At 42.3% G+C, this 16,688-nt stretch overlaps 1 protein-coding gene across 1 annotated transcript; it reads left to right on the forward strand.

The window, feature by feature from the left end:
- The first annotated feature begins 552 nt into the window (after positions 1–552).
- Positions 553–11,634, forward strand: LOC120034827 (zinc finger protein 205-like). The gene is made up of 7 exons (XM_038981471.1): positions 553–739; positions 951–1,081; positions 1,260–1,439; positions 4,840–5,004; positions 5,660–5,756; positions 5,976–6,097; positions 10,511–11,634. The coding sequence occupies exons 1-7, from the start codon at positions 676–678 to the stop codon at positions 11,450–11,452; spliced, it is 1,701 nt and encodes a 566-aa protein (XP_038837399.1). The 5' UTR covers positions 553–675; the 3' UTR covers positions 11,453–11,634.
- Positions 11,635–16,688: the final 5,054 nt, after the last annotated feature.

Here is a 16,688-nt window from a genome sequence, read left to right on the forward strand (position 1 = left end):
TGCTGGTTCTTTCTAAACAAGTCTGTTCTGAGTGTAACGGATACTGATCATGAAACGTCGTGATTTGTTGTTAATTTGTATTTATGTATATTTCAGTGGTGGATACAATATGGCTGTGATTTTTTTTTATTAATTTGTATTTTTTTTATTAAGTTGCAGCTAGCAATAGCATATTTCAAAGAGCGACTCAGAGCACTCCTTTTTTCATTTAATCACGCGCCATGACGCCAACCAATGAAATCCTTTCTCTTCACTCTAAAAAGGAAGTAAACAGTGACCGAGAACAACTTTCACGTTAGTGTTTTTATTGTTGTTATTTAGACATTTATTAACATAATGGAACTACAAATATGACTAATTGAACTCCTAAGCATCAGATACTTACCCCAAGTAGTCTTTAATTCTCGTTGGAGACAGGGCTTAGTTGATAGACGTTATCTAGCTGACGCTAGCTAGCTGCTAATAATGGCTAACTGTATGGTTTTTCACACTCAAATAGCCTCCATCATGGAGGTGCTAGCGAATGCAGCCGTGTCAGAGATCTGTAAACTCGTAGACGACGACTATGCAGTGTTTCGTTTGGAAATAACTCAAAGCCAGAAAGAAAACAGGGTAATACGGAGGAAACTACAGCTACTTGAACTGAAGGTGGCACGGGAGCGCGCAGAGAAGACAATGCGAGAGCGCGCCCTCACCAGTAGTGTAAAGGTCCTCGACCGATACAGAGGAATGGCAAGAGGTACATTTTGCCACGTTCCCTTCCCACATGTGTTTGGATAGTATGCAATAATTTCACAAATTACTTAGTTATCTTGCAAGAAGTTATGAGAAGTGTTGCTTTACATCCTTGCCAATTCTAGACTGTGTCAAAACTGTCAATAGTGTACAACAGTCAATATAGCGTTGAGCACCCAAGCTAACGACCTCTTTATACCCAATCACTCTCTCAGGCGAAGGACATCTCACTGGAGGCCACAGGAACTTTGTGAAGCCAGTGGGCCACAATACATGGAGAAATGACCAACCCGTAGCTGTAGATGAAGGGAGTGGAACCTCAACCCAGCACATTATCATAATAGAGGTATGTGTAATTAAAATGACAGTACATCAAATGTGACCAGTTTCAGAAAGGCTCCCCTCCGCTATTCACTTGCTTACATGTACATCCTAATTTATCTGCCATAGGGGAGACTTCCCTACGACATTGTTATCCAATTCCACTCATTTACCGGTAATAACCTCCTCTCTTTTTGTGTCAGTCTGCAGATGCAGAGGCTGCAGGTTCTGAGGTCGAGCAGGAGAGATCTGAAGGAGAGGAGAACCCACGGCACAGCAGAGACATCCAGACTGGAGCAGCTGGAGTGCCCTATGAAGCCACAGAGGACCCCACCACCGCTGCCGCTGCTCACGAGCCAAGAAACCGACGCAGCATCACGGAGGTCAGTGGAAGGCCGGACACCGTCCTCAAGTCAGAGACAGACACCAAGACTTTAATTGTAACACAAAGGCTCTTACACACAGGATCTGACCAATTATCAGATCCAGAGAGACTGGGGCTGGGACCACTGGACTGTCCTCCTGCTCCCAGCTCAGAGTATTTACCGGTATTTAGCCAGAGCCAGAGGCCTGTTCATTCCCGTGGGGATGGTGAAACATTAGACACTGGTGGTGATGATCCGTCTTATTCTTACACTACAGAAGTGGTCCCTGGCAACATATCCTTGGGTTTAGAGAGACAGATTGATCTGTCTAGAGGGGACTGGAACCGGTATAGTAGTAGTGTATACTCTGAAGGGTGCCTAGATAAGAAAGGGGAGGTTATAGTCGTAGATGAGGTGACTGTGAAAGTGGAGGGCGACACATCTCTGACATGGAATGCAGACGAAACTCACTTTTTTGAAGGACACTCACAGGGCAACACCAATGACTTCTTAGACTACAGGGAAAGCTTAGAGACAAATCTAAATGTTGCAACCCACTCCCCTTTACACGCATTCAGGGATCGCAACTCAGTGTCTGCGTCAATGGCACCTCCCGATTCAGACGGCCGCATCCTTTTCGATCAGGTATTGAACTCAAATGACAGGGCTAGAGCCCAGGCCCAGGGAAGGGGAGCAATATCAGGCGGTAGTAAAGAAAAACGGTTCCTCTGCATGTTCTGTAACAAAGGCTTCAGCTGCTCCCAGAAGGTTGAGATCCACCAGAGGGTCCACACAGGGGAGAAACCCTACAGCTGTACCCAGTGTCACATGCGCTTCACCCAGGCTGGTGACCTGAAGAGGCACCAGAGGGTCCACACAGGGGAGAAACCTTACAGCTGCCCCCAGTGTGAGAAGAGGTTCTCTCGCCACCACCATTTGAAGATGCACTTGAAGATCCACACGGGAGAGAGGCCGTTCGCCTGAACGCACTGCAGGTAGAGGTTCTCAGAAAGGAGCTACCTTAGAATACACCAGCAGAAAAACCATTCTACTCTATAACATAGCTTATGACCTTTAGATCAAACGCTGTATTTAAAGGAAAATTGAATTTTCTTTGTTTTCTGCAGAAAAGACCCACAGATGCATTTGTAATAACGAGAGTAACAGATTTCAGTGTTGAATATTCCCGGGTAAAATTTTTCATCCAGACATTGTGTGATATATAAGCTTAATAAGTCTGTTACTTATTGTGTTTGTACTGTGTAGGCTATATGTTGTTCACAAATGCCTATTTCATTACTTCCATTCAACTACTTAATTATTTCCCAAAGACTCTTTTTAAAGAGAAAATGTATGCAGTTTATCAAGTTCATGCTGCTTTTTAGTTGAGACATTGTATGTGTGGTTTTCATATGGTGTATTTAAAACTCGTTTGTTTAATAAACACAAAATGGGACTTTTTATTCTAAGACTTTCATTGAAATTCCCTTTAATATACAGTGCATTCGGAAAGTATTCAGACCCCTTGACTTTTCCACATTGTTACTTTACAGCCTTATTCTAAAATGTTTTAAATAATTTTTTTCCCTTCATCTACCCCATAAGGACAAAGTGGAAACAGGTTTTTAGAAAAAATAAAAATACCTCATTTACATAAGTATTCAGACCCTTTGCTATGAGACCCGAAATTGAGCTCAGGTGCATCCTGTTTCCACTGTTTCCTCATCCTTGAGAGGTTTCAACAACTTGATTGGAGTCCACCTGTGGTAAATTCAATTGATTCAACATGATTTGGAAAGGCACACACCTTTCTATATAAGGTCTCACAGGTGACAGTTCATGTCAGAGCATAAACCAAGCCATGAGGTAGAAGGAATTGTCCGTAAAGCTCAGAGACAGGATTGTGTCGAGGCACAGATCTGGGGAAGGGTACCAAAAAATGTCTGCAGGATTGAAGGTCCCCAAGAACACAGTGGCCTTCATCATTCCTAAATGGAAGAAGTTTGGAACCACCAAGACTCTTCCTAGAGCTGGCCGCCTGGCCAAGCTGAGCAATCGGGGGAGAAGGGCCTTGGTCAGGGAGGTGACCAAGAACCTGATGGTCACTCTGACAGAGCTCCAGAGTTTGTCTGTGGAGATGGGAGAACCTTCCAGAAGGACATACATCTCTGCAGCACTCCACCAATCATGCATTTTATAGTAGAGTGGCCAGATGGAAGCCACTCCTCAGTAAAATGTACATGACAGCCTGCTTGTAGTTTGCCAAAATGCACCTAAAGGAGTCTCAGACCATGAGAAACAAGATTCTTTGGTCTGTTGAAACCAAGATGGAACTCTTTGGCCTGAATGCCAAGCATCAAGTTTTGCGGAAACCTGGCACCATCCCTACGGTGAAGCATGGTGGTGGCAGCATCATGCTGTGGGGATGTTTATCAGAGGCAGGGACTGGGAGACTTATCAGGATCGAGGGAAAGATGAACAAAAGCAAAGTAAAGAGATCCTTGATGAAAACCTGCTCCAGACCGCTCAGGACCTTAGACTGGGGGCGAAGGTTCACCTTCCAACCGGACAACGACCCTAAGCACAACACAGGAGTGGCTTTGGGACAAGTCTCTGAATGTCCTTGAGTGGCCCAGCTAGAGCCTGGACTTGAACCCGATCGAACATCTCTGGAAAGACCTGAAAATAGCTTTTCAGCGATGCTCCCCATCCAAACTGACAGAGCTTGAGAGGATCTGCAGAGAAGAATGAGAGAAACTCCCCAAATACAGGTGTGCCAAGCTTGCAGCGTCATACCCAAGAAGACTCGAGGCTGGCAAAAATGCTTCAACAAAGTATTGAGTAAAGGGTCTGAATACTAATGTAAATGTGATATTTTTTTAAATGTTTAATACATTTGCAAAAATGTCTAAAAACATGTTTTTGCTTTGTCATTATGGGGTATTGTGTGTAGATTGAAGATTGTAGATTAAAACATTTTAGAATAAATCTGTAATGTAACAAAATGTAGAAAAAGTCAAGCGGTCTGAATACTTTCTGAATTAACTGTACATTAGATCTGAGCTCACCCTATACTGCATACACACAACAGCGCTTTATAACAAATATACACTTACTAAATATACCTATACATACCCACACACTAACAAACACATACTGTACACGTCAAAATAGTTTTGTCAGGTTTGTCTGATGATGACTTTTGACTTATCATAGCTGACTTATTTACCCACAACAACCTATTTATTTCCACCATGATGGGTTTAACAACAATGAAGTCATTCTGTAACTACAGTATAGGACTCAAACCTAGTGGGGATGGGTAAACACTCCATGTTGAAAGTGTGTTTATTATCTGTGTGTATACCTACCTGAGGGAGTGTATGTCTGTGTAATCTGTAACACCTCTCTTTTCCAGGAAGAGGAGGGTCCAGAGGTACTGCTGGTGAAGGAGGAGGGGTTTGAGGAGGGTCTGGGTAACCCTGAGGAGACCATGGTCATGGAGGACAACCAGACTACACCTCCTCCTGAACCCACAGAGGAACCAGCTGAGCAGCACAGGACCACACACAGTCTCACTGAGGTGAGCCCACTATGAACTACTGTCTGACTGGTATTAGGTCAGGGCCTGTATCCACAAAGCCTCTTACAGTAGAGGTGCTGATCTAGGATCTGTTTTGCCTTTTTAGATCATAATGAAAAAGACCTGATCCTCAATCAGCACTTTTACTCAGAGTATTTGAGAGTAGGAGTGCTGACCTTAGTTCATAATAAATAAGATTGTATGGACAGATCCTATATCAGCACTCCTACTCCAAGACACTTTGTAGATACGGGCCCAGGTCTTGATTAAGCTGTCTTAAGTCTGGGACCATGCCTTTGAATTATCAAACCATTAAAGGGATAAGTCAGATGAACTTGTGGATACCATTTTTACATCTCTGCATCCAGTATACAGGAAGTTAGAGGTAATTTCACGCGCCAGTGCTAACTATTTTAGCACAAAAACTGGATTAGGTGTAACCGCAGACTTCCATTCTTTGCGCTAAGCTAGTTAGCAAAGCTAGTTGCCAAAATCCCGATCTATCCTTTTAAAGAGTGTCAAGTAATCAAATCAATGACAATGTTTGCATAGTACTCATGGTAATCCCTCATTGCCCAATCAGAAGATGCTCCATAGCAGTGTGCTCATATCAGATTTCTTGATCCAACATCCTCTCACTCTGTATCTCTTACAGTCAGTAGACATGGAGGATGGGAAGCCTGATCTGCAGCTGCTCAAAGTGGAGACAATAGAGGACAGACCAGAGAGTGGACTAAAGATGTGGGATCAAGGTAAGGGAGAAATACATATAGAGAACATATATATACACAATGTGTATATATATGCATCAATAGGAAGATATTCACCTGCATAAAATGAAATAAATACAACTTATGTTTATATACTAAAACAAACATAATGTTTGAACTTGACCGGGTAATGGACTCAAACTCCATATGTAGAGTTCTCTGCCATGTTTGTAAAGTTTATTTTGTAACCTCTTCCTGCAGGTGGTTGGCTGGAGGCTAACAGAAGAGACTGGGCGGCCATCTTAGATTCCCAGACTGTTGCAGCCAAGGTCCCTGGGGACGGCATCACCGTGCAGGCCAGGACCAGAGGCGACATAGCGGAGGTCAGTGGAAGGGAAATTGTCCTCAACTCTGGGCTGGGGAACAACACTGTTAACCACAACCAGAAGCAGACAGTCAAACACAAAACAACATCTCCATGACAACAGACTGGCTGAGACCAGGGCGAGGTGTAGATTTGGTCTCCAGGGACGGGGAGGTGTCCGTATGCGATTGGAAAGAACAGACACAGACTCGGCTAGTGATGCTCCTATAGTTGTGATTCACAGAGACTGATGGCACATCAGGTTTAACCCCCTAACAGGTGCTGCCTTTAGCCTGCCTTCTATTAGCCTGATGACTCACACCAAATGATTTTGCTTCTTTGTCATTCGCTACATACTTTAGTCTGAGACTCCCATCATTGAAGTCGTTTGTGGTGACGAGGCGCATTGTCCAAAACAAAGTCATCAGCGATTGTATCGTCTCTAGCCAATCAAAGTATTTTGTATTTGTATTTTTGAAGGAAATCGTTGTGGAAATCTGTTGCCGGCTACACAATGCAATGCTCTTTATATTGGCTGGCTGGCTAGCTAGCAAGCTAGAAAAGAGGAATAACAAATATAATATCAGCATGTAACGTAGCTAGTTAGCTGTAAAATCGCCTAAACAAACTGCAGTATCAATATCACCACATTCAACCTGCAGATTGTGCCTCACAGAGTGGAGTCTAACATTCGCAACGGCAGATATACTTTTGAGGAGATGGGAAACATTGCCCATGCTATGTCATTGGGCCGCACGGTGCATTCTGGGCAATTCAAAAACCCAACATTAGCACAAATTTTGTCAACAAGAAGTACAACATTACAAATATTTTCTGAGATAACTAACTTGCTATCTGTAATATCGTATAGCTTTGGAATTGTGACATTATGTACTTTAGAGAAAAATAGGCATGTTTCTTGACATATACACTGACTTTGAGAAGGGATTGCGTGACGATTAGCTTAGCAACCTTGTGACGCAGTATGACGACATAAATGCGATTGGTCGACAGTCTGATGGGTGAGGCGTTATACGTTGCTTCATTCATTGGATTCCGATCTCCTTTCTGTAACATCTCTGTCAACGGCACCATGCAATGCACCCTGGACTAAAGAGGCAGACAAATAGGAAAAATGTGCTAGGCCCTCCGTTAAATTACAAATTTCTCGAGGTAAGAATATCGCTAAAATATGTTCAATGGCTCATTCGAGAGAAGACATCCACCCGAGTTATGACATCAGACAGAATTGAAATCTGACATGTATGATAGACGTGTTCGCGATCTTAAAGTCGTATTCCTATTAACTTCCAGTGTGGTGAGAGAGACTTTATCACAGCTCTACGTCATACCGGACAGATTTCTGCCTGCTTGAATGACAATAACTCAGATATACATGAAAACATGACATGGCCCAGGGAATCGCGAGAACATCACTCAGAGATGCACAAAAACAGTATAACATTCAAAATGGGTGAACCTTTCCTTTAAGGTAGCTACTGTATATACAAATAAAAATATTTCATGACATTACATTTCATAGCACTTTTCACAACACATTAATTATGTGCCCTCGGGCCACTACTCCACTACCAGATTTCTAATACACAAAATCCATGTATACGTGTGTGTAGAGAGTGTCTTTTAGCATGTGTATGCTTGTGTTTGTGCCTGTGTCTCTTCACAGTCCTCACTGTTCCATAAGGTGTATTTATCTGTTTTTTAAATCTGATTCTACTGCTTGCATCCGTTACCTGATGTGGAATAGAGTTCCATGTAGCCATGGCTCTATGTAGTACTGTGCGCCTCACATAGTCTGTTCTGGACTTTGGAACTGTGAAGAGGTCTCTGGTAGCATGTCTTGTGTGGTATGCATGGGTGTCCGACCTGTTTGCTAGTAGTTTAAACAGACAGCTCGGTGCATTCATCATTTCAACACTTCTTACAAAACAAGTAGAGATGAAGTCAATCTCTCCTCTACTTTGAGCCATGAGAGATTGACATGCATATTATTAATGTTAGCTCTCCTTGTACATTTAAGGGCCAGCCGTGCTGCCCTGTTCTTAGCCTATTGTAATTTTCCTATTTGTGGCACCTGGAAAGTAGTCCAGGTGTGACAAAACTATGGCCTGTAGGACCTGCCTTGATGATAGTGTTGTTAAGAAGGCAGAGCAGCGCTTTATTATGGACAGACTTCTCCCCATCTTAGCTACTGTTGCATCAACATGTTTTGACCATGACAGTTTACAATCCAGGGTTACTCCAAGCAGTTTATTCACCTCAACTTTCCACATTATTCATTACAATATTTAGTTGAAGTTTAGTGTTTAGAGTATCAAAGCCAATGAAGAATTTTCAAACCTCCGCTTTACCCACGTGTGTTCTGGCTCTGGCCCAACCCATCGGTTTCTGGACAAATCAGATGGCCCCGAATGTGTTAGCATTCGGTGAAGGGTCGGGGAGGTACTCATTGCGGAGAAGAAAATTGTGTCAGTGGGCGTGGAAGTGTTTGGCTGGAGTAAGGAGTCTGGGAAGCCAGGCAAGCCTTCTATCGGATCTATCAACTGGAACATGAACCCTGCGACAAGAGAGACATTAATGTTAAACCAGACCTCACACAATGCCAGTGCCTCAACATTAAATGGCTACAAAGGACAGTAGTTGTAACGCTATCAGCAGATACAGTGGGAATAAGAATGGTGGCAGTGTTCGTTTTGTGGGAAAGCCTTAAGTTTCCCTTAACAGGTGGAGATCCACCAGAGGATGCACATGGGGGAGAAACTATTCGGCTGCCACCTGTGCTGGGCCTGTTCTACCTCTCGTCCAGCCTGAAGATGCACCTGAAGGTCCACACGGATAATGGCTGTTTGCTTGTACTCACTGCTGGAAGAGGTTCTCAGAGAGGATCAAACTCAGGATACATCAGCAGAAAGTGTACAATGCCTTTGTATAGAGTATAGTGACATGTAATGTAGTACTAGTTTGTTTGTTTATAGTTCATTCTGTTGGTTTTGGATGTAGGAGGGAACTGGATGAGGTGAACTGAGGAAATAATGAGTATGATGAGGCAGAGGAGATGCTATGGTGACGGTGTTTGTAAAAATGCTTCACAGATGAAAAGTGACAACTACAACAAAACATTATGTACACCTGCTCTTTCCATGACAGACTGACCAGGTGAAATCTATGATTCCTTATTGATGTCACTTGTTAAATCCACTTCAATCAGTATAGTTGAAGGGAATGAGACAGGTTAAATAAGGATTTTTAAGCCTTGAGACAATTGAGACATGGATTGTGTATGTGTGCCATTCAGAGGTTGAATGGGCAAGACAAAAGATTTAAGTGACTTTAAATTGGGTATGGTAGTAGGTGCCAGTTACACCGGTTTGTGTCAAGAACGCTGCAGGGTTTTTTACACTCAACAGTTTCCGTGTGGGGGGGGGGGCATAGCAGCGAGGGTAGCAGATTTACCGGAAAGGTAAAGCGTTAACATAGTGAGAAAAGTTATTATCGTTTTGTGCAATAAAAGTACTGTACTTCATTTTGTAGTCCCTCACGGAATGACATTTCACAGTGTCCATGCCCCACCCCTTGGGGACGGGTGTAAAAATCGCTCAAAATCTGCCATTGGGGCCCATTCAAATTAGAACCAAGGTTGCCTTGTTAAATCTTGTTCATTCTCGTACTTTAAATACTATGACTGTTTTCTCATTAGCTGGGAATTTTTATTTGAAATGTCCCATACTTTGTTGATATCGTTATCAACCTACTCCATACCCCTAATAATATACATTTCAGGGTGCAGGGTGTGCTATTAGCATGCTAACACTAATTTAAACAGACTGGTAGAATAGTTAGCATAGTTAGCCATCGCTAGCATTCACTGTTTGAAGTTACTTGAGTGTGGTGGAGTTGACTATTGACTATGACATGAATATATATAATATATATATAATTCACAACATTTGGACGGGAGCTATAATCAAGTTATATATATTTTTAACTATCTGTGTCGTTTTTGCTTGAATTCAAGCTTGGCTGAAATGCTTTCAATGGGAAAGATTGCTTCTGTACCAAACTTCTGTGATTTTCATTGAAAACATCACTGTCCCATGTTGACGGACCTACAGTATGTGAGTGTATGACCATCTTGTTGAAATACAAAATTGAATCTGTGCTGACTGACTTGGTTATTTTTGTGTCATTGCATGGACTGAGTTTCCTATATCTCAGTCGAACCAAAACATACTGTACTTCATTCTTGAATCAACACATATAAAAATTAAAAATAAATAATAAACTCCAATGGCTCCATATTGTTAGGTACTTGAATCACAGTGTTAACATTTATAATATCATGTTTCTGTGTGTACAGCAAAGTGTTTATTATATAAACCTTTATAATTTTCTGTTCAATTTGTTATTACAGTCTGCAGTCCATGAGGACCTGCTGATATCCGGTGTTGCTGGCGGGAGAGACTGGACCTCTGAGGTGGCTGGTCATAAACCCTGGCCCCAGATCAGGACCCTGGATGAGAAGCTTTCGCTCTTCCTTCCCGAGTCAGAACCAGGACCCAACCACGAGGGACAGAGACTCCACTACCACACAGAACACAACCAGTGGACAGGTGGACTGAACAACCTCAGTCCTGGTGGTCATCAGAGAGACAGAGGCTCCAGTCAGGGATCCAGTCTGCAGCCCAGAACCTTCTCTCCACAGTCTCAGTGCAGGGATGGAGCAGGTCCTGGGGCTGATAGAGATAGACCCTCCTGTTCCTATGATACAAACACCACAGTATCCATGATGAACAGAGCAGGTCACCCTGGGCTTCAGCCTTCAGAGAGAGTGGTGGGAGACCCCCCTGGTGGTAGTCTATCAGGAAGTCTGTCGTCCCCTTCAGGATCTTGTCTAATGCTTAGTGACTGTGTTCATAGAAAGCCTGGACCTGGGTCTAGCTTTCCTCAGTTACCTCATGGTTACCCCACCAATACAGACCGGGTCAGGATGGGTGTTCACCACAAGAGGTATCTAGCCTATAACACAGCACACAATCCCAATAACACCCCAACAATGGCTAGAGGTCAAGGAGGGAGCTTAAACACTAACCACCTGAGGGTGATGGCTCCTGCTTCTACCTCCTCTGGTGTCAATGGGTCACAACGTGGGAGGCCGAGTATTAGGACAGACGCTGACAAGCCATACGCCTGCCCCACGTGTGGGAAGCGCTTTACTGAGTCGAACTATGTGAAGAGGCACCAGACCGTTCACACCAAGGAGAGGCCCTTCAAGTGCAAACGATGTTACAAGAGCTTCTCCTTCCTGAGTAGCCTTATCAGACATAGGAGTGTCCACAATGTGGAACAATTGTAGCAGTGTGGCTTGAGATGTACACCAGGGATATCTGGGAGCCATTCTTTAGCTTAGCAATTCTCAACTGGTGGGTCACAGGGAGGTTTGACATGGGTCGCAGGTGTCTGAGTAAAAAAAAATGTATATACATATATATATATATATATGTACACAGTTGAAGTCGGACGTTTACGTACACTTATGTTGGAGTCATTAAAACTCGTTTTTCAACCACTCCAGAAATGTCTTGTTAACAAACTATAGTTTTGGAAAGTTGATTAGGACATCTACTTTGTGCATGACACAAGTCATTTTTCCAAAAATTGTTTTCAGATTATTTCACTTATAATTTACTGTATCACAATTCCAGTGGGTCAGAAGTTTACATACACTAAGTTGACTGTGCCTTTAAACAGCTTGGAAAATTCCAGAAAATGATGTCATGGCTTTAGAAGCTTCTGATAGGCCTATTGACATCATTTGAGTCAATTGGAGGTGTACCTGTGGATGTATTTCAAGGCCTACCTTCAAACTCAGTGCCTCTTTGCTTGACATCAAGGGAAAATCAAAAGAAATCAGCCAAGACCTCAGAAAAATATGTGTAGACCTCCACAAGTCTGGTTCATCCTTGGGAGCAATTTCCAAACGCCTGAAGGTACCATGTTCATCTGTACAAACAATAGTATGCAAGTATAAACACCATAGGACCACGCAGCCGTCATACCGCTCAGGAAGGAGACACTTTCTCTCCTAGAGATGAACGTACTTTGGTGCGAAAAGTGCAAATCAATCCCAGAACAACAGCAAAGGACCTTGTGAAGATGCTGGAGGAAACGGGTACAAAAGTATCTATATCCACAGTGAAACGAGTCCTATATCGACATAACCTGTAAGGCCGCTCAGCAAGGAAGAAGCCACTGCTCCGACACCGCCATAAAAAAGTCAGACTACGGTTTGCAACTGCACATGGGGACAAAGATCATACTTTTTGGAGAAATGTCCTCTGGTCTGATGAAACAAAAATAGAACTGTTTGGCCATAATGACCATCGTTCTGTTTGGATGAAAAAGGGGGAGGGTTGCAAGCCGAAGAACACCATCCCAACAGTGAAGCACGGGGGTGGCAGCATCATGTTGTGCGGGTGCTTTGCTGCAAGAGGGACTGGTGTACTTCACAAAATAGATGGCATCATGAGGCAGGAAAAGTATGTGGATATATTGAAACAACATCTCAAGACATCAGTCATGAAGTTAAGACTTGGTCACAAATGGGTCTTCCAAGTGGACAATGACACCAGGCATACTTCCAAAGTTGTGGCAAAATGGCTTAAGGACAACAAAGTCAAGGTATTGGAGTGGCCATCACAAAGCCCTGACCTCAATCCGATAGAAAATGTGTGGGCATAACTGAAAAAGTGTGTGCGAGCAAGGAGGCCTACAAACCTGACTCAGTTACACCAGCACTGTCAGGAGGAATGGGCCAAAATTCACCCAACTTATTGTGGGAAGCTTGTGGAAGGCTACCCAAAACATTTGATCCAAGTTAAACAATTTAAAGTCAATGCTACCAATACTAATTGAGTGTATGTAAACTTCTGACCCACTGGGAATGTGATGAAAGAAATAAAAGCTGAAATAAATAATTCTCTCTACTATTATTCTGACATTTCACATTCTTAAAATAAAGTGGTGATCCTAACTGACCTAAAACAGGGAATTTTTACTTGGATTAAATGTCTGGAATTGTGAAAAACTGAGTTGAAATGTATTTGGCTAAGGTGTATGTAAACTTCTGACTTCAACTGTATATGCTGTATATTTTTCGTCTTACAAAAAAATACTAGTCTCAACTTAAATGACTTAAACCAGGTTGAACGTGTGTAGAAATGATAATGAATTTACATTTTTCAGAGATGAAATTACTTCGAAGATGAATTAATCACAGTATTTTTAATATAGAGCGATTAGCAGTGCCATTTTCGTTAATTTTGTGTACTCAAACCAGTGAGTAATTATTGACAATGAAAGGTGGGAATGTTGTTCTCTTGTCATATAATTGCTAAATTTAATATCAATATAGAATTAAAAATAGTTTTCCAGATTGTATTTTGGCGGTTATTTTTCACGATGCGAATATTGTGTCACGACTGAAACTATCTGGTTCAATTTGGGTCCTGAGGCAAAACCAGTTGAGAACCATTCTTTAGCTGACATATTATAGTTATGATGTGAAGTGTACTGGGGTAAGATTTTTATTTTTTTACTAAGTCCCTCAGTTGAGCATCTGGGTACGCTCACATTGTCATATGATACAGACTTGTTGTTTGATGTTCTGGCATAGCCAAAACACTGCCATTTTATTAAAGTTTAACACTATTTGCTAATGATGGGGGGGGGGGGGGTACAGTTACATATCAGGGTATTATTTTTGACTATATATTGAATCATTTTGACCATCACAATATTATTTTTGCGTTAGTCTGCTATACCTGCACCAAAACTCCAGTGTTTTTCCATCTTAGCTTGTTGTCCATCTTCTTTTTAAATATGGGGCCAAGATGTTTTCAGCACTTATTTTCATGACTGATTAAAACTTGTTTTGTCATGGCTCTCTTGTCTCTCTGCAGCAGAAACATGGTGAGCAATATGTTTGGAACATCGAATCGCAATAAAATTACAGTATTGAATCCCAAGACATATAGAACCGTGAGAATCGCAATACATATCGTATCAGCACTTAATTATCGTGTTAATATTGTATTGAGAGGTTGCTGGTAATTCCCAACACTACATACGAACATAATATACTAAATAAAAATATAAACATGCAACAATTTCAACGGTTTTACTGAGTTACAGTTCATATAAGGAAATCAGTCAATTTAAATAAATGAATTAGGCCCTAATCTATGGATTTCACATGACTGGGCAGGGGCGCACCCACTGGGGAGCCAGGCCCAGCCAATCAGAATGAGTTTTTCCCCACAAAAGGGCTTTATTACAGACAGAAATACTCCTCAGTTTAATCAGCTGTCCGGGTGATTGGTCTCAGATGATCCCGCAGGTGACGAAGCCGGATGTGGAGATCCTGGGTTGATGTGTGCACACCTGGTCTGTGGTTGTGAGGCCGGTTGAACATACTGGCAAATTCTCTAAACCGACATTGGAGGTGGCTTATGGTAGAGAAGGATCATTCCATTCTCTGGCAACAGCTCTGGTAGATATTCCTGTAATCCGCATGCCAATTGCACTCTCCCTAAAAACAAAAAACTTGAGACATCTGTGGCATTGTATTGTGTGACAAAACTGCACATTTTAGAGTAGCCTTTTATTGTCCCCAACACAAGGTTGTGTGTAATGATAATGCTGTTTAATCAGCTTCTTAATATGCCACACCTGTCAGGTGGATAGATTATCTTGGCAAAGGAGAAATGCTCACTAACAGGGATGTAAACAAATGTGTTGCCAAAATTTGAGAGAAATAAGATTTCTGTGAGAATGGAAAATTTGTGGGATCTTCTATTTCAGCTCATGAAAAATGTAACCAACACTATACATGTTGCGTTTATATTTTTGTTCAGTATATTTACCCTCTGAATTTTCCCTCTCTTTTTTTATAACACCTTTATGACAAGCCAGGTCTGCTGAGATGATGTAACCTGAGGTCATGCTTTCATTGGGGATCAAGTCCAAAAACATCCCTTACTGTGACCTTTCCCCTATAGCCCTCCCATGGCACTAGGTAGTAGGCAAGAGTTGCCGCTAAATATATATATTTTTCCTCCCCTGTATCAACTTTAATCTCCCATATCGGTTATTATCTGTATTATTGTTATGAATCTCCCATGGCTGTAGCAAACGTCGCCACACAAGTCACACACACAAAGTTGGCTTTATTTATACTGATGTACGTCACTGTGTTCCTCAATGCAACAATGACCAAAACATCCTCAAGTCAAGTCCCTCTTAACTGTTTCTGTTATGAAAAACCCCAGAGCTCACAAGCTTATCGATCTATCATCTGTGGTATGGGATCTTTACAAACAGTCCTTGACCTCAAGCTGTTTGCAGTAAATGGTCTGAAGGCTTCAGGTCTTGTGATGACTGAGGTGAAATATTAAACGAATGTGCACCTTTACTTGACATTCCAGACTGACTGGTCTCTTCAAAATGGTGTACATCCTTTTAACTCCTATTCAGGAGGGTAATTAACCACATACCCCTCATTAACCCTTTGTTAACTTGTCATTTGAAACAGGCATGTGTAAGTACTGGGTTTTAGAGAGACAGTAACCCTGGGCTAGAAAAAACACAATTGAATATTTACCTTTCTTATGTGATGTATCTGGAATAAAGTAATTATATTATTTTCTACTCTATTCTTGCTAAAACACTGTTCTTTCTAAACAGGTCTGGTCTGAGCTTGAAATATAGTGATCATGAATAGGAGATTTGATGTGTAATGTACTTCAAAGAACCGTGTGCATACCTTTTTCATTCAACCACACCCTTTGAGCTATGATGTGAACCAATAAGATCCTATTGTAAACAGAAGTGAACCGTGGCCAAGAACATTGAAGCAAGGCAGTAAGTCACAGAACAGTAATTTTCCAGTCACTTCTGGGAAACTGGAATGCTTACGGACCATGCTCTCAGATGCAGAGTAGCCCACGTTTGGCGAGCATGGAGAGGCCAGAGATAGACAGACTAATAAATTGGGCTAAGGAACAGATGTTGGGTATTGGAGAAAGGCCATCAGTGCATGTTCTGCAAACAATACAGTGAGTGAAGGCATGCATAAGGGCGGTGAACGAAGAGATGTGGTTATGGACAGTGAGGAAGAAGAACCTAGTGCAGTGGGAAGTTGTGTGTTGAGGAATAATGGTGCCAAGTACAAACCATACTCTGCTGTCTGATGGCTCAGGAATTGAACCTGATGAGAGTGAGGATGAATTACCTGCGGTGGCAAGTGTGGTGAAGACCTCAGAGTCCAAGCCTCACCCCGATGGTCATGCAAAGGATGGTTCTGTCCCAGTGAGAGTGGAATTTTTGGGGTAAGGAGATCCCTGCCTTTTGGCTGCCCCATATGTAGTCTCAAGCTGGGTACAAAAGTATGTGGATACTGTTAAATTGGTGAAGGTAGTTCGAAGTGGACTTGTGATGATTTCTGTTTTTCTTCTGCCCAGAGGGAGTGGGTGCTTCGCATCACATGCCTCGGGACAAGACCTGTGACTTGAACGGAGTGATTACTGGGGTGA

The sequence above is a fragment of the Salvelinus namaycush genome, chromosome 42 (assembly GCF_016432855.1).
Source record: "Salvelinus namaycush isolate Seneca chromosome 42, SaNama_1.0, whole genome shotgun sequence".
NCBI classification, from domain to species: Eukaryota; Metazoa; Chordata; class Actinopteri; order Salmoniformes; family Salmonidae; genus Salvelinus; species Salvelinus namaycush.

Excerpts from the sequence above, each read along its gene's own strand:
- LOC120034827 (XM_038981471.1), top strand. The coding sequence starts at position 676 with ATGCGAGAGCGCGCCCTCACCAGTAGTGTAAAGGTCCTCGACCGATAC. Across the intron at positions 5,005-5,659 it reads CCACACACAGTCTCACTGAG|TCAGTAGACATGGAGGATGG; the intron begins GTGAGCCCACTA and ends TATCTCTTACAG. Across the intron at positions 5,757-5,975 it reads ACTAAAGATGTGGGATCAAG|GTGGTTGGCTGGAGGCTAAC; the intron begins GTAAGGGAGAAA and ends CTCTTCCTGCAG.